Below are 5,661 nucleotides of genomic sequence, written 5' to 3'. Positions count from 1 at the left end.
ATATATATATATATATATATATATATATATATATATAAGCTTTGAGAGGAGCATTTATCATACCCCATGTCTCCTCAGATGCAGTGGAAACTTGCAAACCCAGAAGAGTGAGTCTCACAGTAAAATAAGACCACAAAGTCATTGTCCTGCCTCAGAGTTACCCAAAGGATGCATACATTAGCACTTCTGTACTTTTCCATGGCGCAGAATGCGGAGTGGCCATCTGCAGAGTGCTGCCTTCATTATTCTCCAAATCTCTGATGAAGCTAAGGATGAAATACTGGATAACACCAGTGTGCAATGTTTTGCTGTCATTGATACAAGAACCTGCGAAGTAGGCTTATTATACCTGCTTTGCAAATGAGATCAGTGGGGCTCAGAAAGTCTAAGTAAGGTGTTTTTCCGAAGTACATAGTAAATAAATGGTATACTCATGATTGGAAACCTGGAAGATCTGTTTTACTGTTCTATGTTTTGCACCCAATTACCTGGCATGATAATTTTCCTCAAAAATATTGGCTACCCCATACTCCATGATCAGTAACCTCTAGAGGATTTCTGTTGACTCTCTTATCCCCAAAACACCCTTTCTAATGTGTTGTCATTCTGACCTAATGGGCTCCTCTTACTTCTGCAGCGTCAGGTTGTCATCCCACAGACCACTCAGCACTTTCCAGACCTGGCTTTCTCCTGGCACAGCAGGTGCCTCACTGGGGGTGCAGCTCACCTCAGGTTTAGGAAAGGTATCTTTTCATATTTTTATTCTTTGATCTTCAGTCTCATTTACTGTGGCTTTTTTTTTTTTTTTTCAACACATGGGTTGAACATCTGTTATGTGCTACACATTGTGCTTGTGTGCTTGGATAAAAAGACAAGCTGTGGCCCCTGCCCTCAGAGTGATACTAAGGTAACTGTATGGCTTAGGATTAGGCTTCGCTGTGAAGATTAGAAAAAAATGTCTCCTCAACAATTTACATTGATTTCTCCCTCATAAATTTCAGGATCAATAATCTAGAGATGGTATATGCTTTTTGTTTCATAGGGATTGAGGCTTTAGAACCTTCTTATCATATGCTCAGTCATCTATAAGGGGTGGTCCATGGTGTGAGATGGTATGCCATCATATTTGTATTCTAATCAGGGAACAAACAATGGGAAGACAGGCCTCTCCTTTACTAACTCACCATGTCTACATAAAACAAATTGCTTCTTAGATTAGTCTGTATTCCCGTACACAACCACAAGAGAGGCTGGACTTGTCATATTATTCTGGGAAACTATGTGCCTGGCAAATAAGCAGGAGTCCTATTAGTACAGGAGAAAGGAAGAACGGAGATAAGGGGAGAGTTAACAGTGTTTCTCAGTAACCATCTCAAACTAGAAAGAGGACAGACAAAACGACAACGATGTTGTTGTTTCTTAGCAATTGTAATTATCTCCACTAAGTCTAAGCTTGAGGAGAAACGTGTCATGTCTATTCTGTTCCCTGCTCAGTCCCCACGTTGGGCACATAGTAGATTTGTGAAACTGAAATAATACTGAGGAAAGAGATGTAATTGAGTGATAGGGGCTAATTGAATTATGTGTTTGAGATGACTTAATTCAGTTTAAGAATACAAAAGAAGAAAAGCCTTGGGGAATTTTAAGGGGTGGGAGTCCTGGGAGAGCATGGGGTTTCAGAGGCAATGCAGACAGAGTGAGCATCCAGAAGCAGGGAGAGGTTAGCTATGTTAAATACCCAAAGAATTCACTGCAAGTATTGGTAGGATAGCCAGGGATGTCCTTAGTGAGCACGGACTTACTGGAGTGATGGAAATAGGCAGGGGAGAGGAAGGAGTGGCGGGATCCCAAGATATAGGTGCTAGAGTATTTAGTGGTGAAGAGTCACGGCCTCTGTTACTTATATATATATCCCCCCAAATAATAATCAGAATAAGAATGTAAATAGAAAAACTTCTATATCTGTTTAGAAAGAGAATGCAAATGTCACAAAATATCACCACAGGGTCAATCTAAATGAATGGTGTATAAGATTTCATTGTAGTCTTAAGCTTCCTCTGTAATTCAGATTTTTAAAAAATACATAGATTTTTTTGAATATGTAGATTTTAGAGCAAGAATATGTAAACAACATAAAGTAGAAATCTCAAATACATGGTTTTATATCTTACATAGTTAGATGTATCTTTTGCATTCCTCTTCTCAGTTCCCATTTTTATTTCAGATATTAAGGTTTTAAGCCCAAACCTAAAGTGCCTGTAAAAGAAAGTTTAGAAATGAACATACCTGCTTCACAGCACTGCTGGTCTGTTCAAGAATGAGCTTCCTGTTGTCTCTCAACTCACACTTGTTCTGTTTGTTCCGCCCAGAGAACGGGAGAACAGATTGAGGAAGTTCAGAAAGGAAAAGGAGGAAGAAACTGAACCTGAAAGCAAAACTACTTTAACTGTTTGTTAAATATTTGGAGAAGGCATGCCAGAACCCAGCCCGCAGAGCCTGAGAAAGTATAGGGCGGAGGGAGCTTAGAGGATCCCAGTCACTCTGTACGTGGGCCTTACTAAATGTCCACAAATGGACTATTACTGGAAGCCAAGGGCACAAGAGCTCCTGGCCCCAGGGCTCCCAAGCAGATCAGATTGGCTGCTTGCCATCGACAAAACCCAAAAACAGAGAGACCAGTGGTGGTGAAACAAGAAAGGGATTTATTTCAGGGAGGCCACCACCAGGAAGACAGAAGACTAGTGTCCCAAAGTCTGTCTCCAAAGTGCTGGAAATACTTCCAGGTTCATATAAGGAAAATGTGGGACAAAGGTCAGTGGGTACATGCAGGTGGGCAATAAAGGTCAGGTCGTTGCCTTGGAGTCAATCACGCAGGGTCTTGCTGGTCTTAAGAGAACTTAATCAGTTAGAAAGTACAGACTGAGGTCAAAATGTAGGTAGTTTGGGTAACTCCCCAAACTGGGTCCTCTTTCAGGGCTATGATGTAGGTAGGTGTGCATTCTGTTGTACTTTTATGTCTTCGAATTCATGGAGCTTCTTGAATGAGTTGATTAATGTTTTCACAAATCATGCATGTTTCTGGTTATTCTTTTATTCATATATTTTTTGTAATGCTTTACCTTGAGCCAATTAATGATAAATATCCTTTATCGACACCTGGTTTCAGAGGGCATTATTTCTACATACGCAAAGCCTTACTCACTTTCAGCTAGGCGAATGTAGGNNAGAGTGAAGCAAGGAAAGTAAGGAAAGAGATCCAAGGATGTGTTATGGAGCCTCTCTGAGCCCTGGGGCTCCGTCCTGCCAGGGTACTGTGAGTGAAATTCAAGGAGTCTCAGAGAATGCCTCATTGCCCAAAGCATCTGATGAAGGGAGAGTCATCCGTGTAATAGAGGTTGGTGATATGGAAATTAGGCCACCTGCTCAATGTAACTTTGTTTTGTCCCATAGCCACCCAAATAAACTTGAGATTTGGATGGTCTGACCATGTGTAGCTCATGATGAAAAGTTCTGCTCCTGTACTGACTTGATATACTGAAGCCAGGAGCTCAGTCTCAACAACAACCCCAAAATAGCTTTTCAAATATAAGTAACCTGATGCATAAGCTTTGACCTTGTCCTGAGACACTAAGAGCTCTGCTAAAACCATTAGGATTGCAGGATACCCCTCTGTCCTCATGCTCCCTCTGTCATCACCATGTCTCCCATGCCCACATCATGGTAACACTTTCCTGCTTTGGCACTTGATACAGCCGGATCCCTTAAGTGTGTATTCTGTAATATCTGATGTCTTGTACTCAATATTATGCTTGTGAGATCTGTCCATATTTTTGTGTATAGCTGTAGATTATTTTCTCTGCTTTATAGTATTCAATAGTAAGTATATTCTATAACTTATTCATCCACTCATTTATTGACAGGCTTTAGAGTAGTTTCTAGTTTCTTGGCTGTTATGAAAAAGGCTGTTACAAACATTCTTGCATGCATCTCTTAGACCACATATGTGCACATTCCCCTTGTATATATACCTATGAGTGAATTGTTGAAGTGCATATGTTCTGCCCATAGATTTGACAGGCACTGTCCAACAGTCGCATAGTTGTACATATTTATATTTGCACCAGCAGTGTAGAGCATTCCAGGGGCTGTTCAAGATCATCAAACCTCAGTAAGATCTGCCTTTTCTTCATTTGGTAGATGAGTAGTAGTGGTTTTACATTGTGGTTTTAATAATTCATGAAATGAAGTGTCTTTTCATATGTTTTTAGCTTTTTGGATATTCTCTTTTGTTATTTTTTATAACGAAAACATTGACATTTATGTATGTGTCTGTTTTTAATATTATGCTTTTTTTCACTTGTTCATGTTTCTATTTGGAGATCTTTGTGATGCGTGTGTGTGTGTGTGTGTGTGTGTGTGTGTGTGTGTTGTATTGTTGAATAGCTGCTTAGATATAACATTTGTATTTCCCAACTGAAATACTTTAGGCAGTTTAAAATTTTTTAGTTTTTTTCTGAGACTGTTTTCTAGATTTGGTATTGGGGTGTGCAGTGGAAGGAGGTGTCTAGAGAGAGTCTGGAATCATGTCACTTTTAAATCTTAAAATCTTAAAAGCTTCTGGACTTAAAAGGGACAATGGTTTAGTTGTCCTTGAACACCTTTATGCAGTCTGCTAAGACCAATTAAGTCATGTCAGTTTTCTGCACAAAATCTTAAAAGCTTCTGATTGCAGTTAGGAAAAAGTCCAGTCTCCATATGAGGCCTGTAAGATCCTACACAAGAGATTTAAAAATTTCTCTAATGGAAAAGCAACTGATTTCCTAGAATTGAGCTGTTATGAAAGTAGCTCTTCATTGTTTTCAGTTTTCACCTGAATTAAAATTGCAGGAAGGACCGTTTGTTTCAAGTGGACTTGAATGACCTCAAGATTGTTTTTCTGGGTTGAAACCTTTATGTGAGTTTCTTTTAAAACATATGAATATCAAAAAAAATATTTAAAAAAAAACAAAAAACATATGAGTATCAGGTTCAAAGGATATAAGGGATTGCAACAGACAGGAAAGTCTGTGGAGCAGAGGTTGATAACAAGGGCAGAGTTTGGGTGCAGCTCCCGGTAACAGCAACGAGCATCTGCTTTCCATTGGGTCAGCTTTCTGTCTAACCCCTTGGGGGTTTTATGTGGTTCCCACTGAAACAGAGACAAATCAGTGTGTTGTGTCTAGGTCTGAATACAGGTGTATGTGATAGAAGTTCGTGGATGAAAAAAGAGAGTGGAAAAAGTTCAGCTTGTTTTGGGGGGAGGGACAGAAAAGGTATAAAAGTTCTCTTAAATAAAAAATGTACCAACCTAACAAAAAATTTCAAATGTTTGAATTTGGGAGGAAAAAAATACTATCAATACACTTCAATCATAAACATATTTTTAAAAAACATAATGACTTGTCAAATACATAGGAAGAGAAAGTAGAATGGTGGTTACCAGAGGTTTTAGGGGAGAGGGAAATGTCAGGTTTTTTAATGGGTATGGTTTCAGCATTTTAAGATAAAAAAATTCTGGAGATCTGTAACATCATAATGTGTCTATATTTAACACTACTGAACTGTATAGTTAGAAATAAAAAAAGCCCAAGAAATAATAATGACTGGAAGTATGTGCAATTG

General features: G+C 39.0%; 1 protein-coding gene across 2 annotated transcripts in view; it reads right to left on the bottom strand.

Annotated features, from left to right (window-relative positions):
• Nucleotides 1-2,514, bottom strand: part of LOC103662915 (guanylate-binding protein 6) — a 9,852-nt gene extending 7,338 nt beyond the window's left edge. The window contains exon 1 of one of the 2 annotated variants that reach the window (XM_008690620.2): nt 2,287-2,514. Coding sequence is in view for 1 of the 2 variants with exons in the window: in XM_008690619.2 (XP_008688841.1) it covers nt 2,172-2,194 (23 nt within the window). In the remaining variant the exon portion in view is untranslated. Of the gene's footprint in view, nt 1-2,171; nt 2,210-2,286 lie in introns of those variants that run through there. The other variant, XM_008690619.2, reaches the window with a different exon arrangement.
• Between the last annotated feature and the right edge of the window lie 3,147 nt (nt 2,515-5,661).

The sequence above is a fragment of the Ursus maritimus genome, unplaced genomic scaffold (assembly GCF_017311325.1).
Source record: "Ursus maritimus isolate PB19 unplaced genomic scaffold, ASM1731132v1 scaffold_12, whole genome shotgun sequence".
Taxonomy (NCBI): Eukaryota; Metazoa; Chordata; class Mammalia; order Carnivora; family Ursidae; genus Ursus; species Ursus maritimus.
The sequence above is the reverse complement of the archived record's forward strand: the minus strand, read 5'-3'. Positions and strand labels throughout refer to the sequence as shown.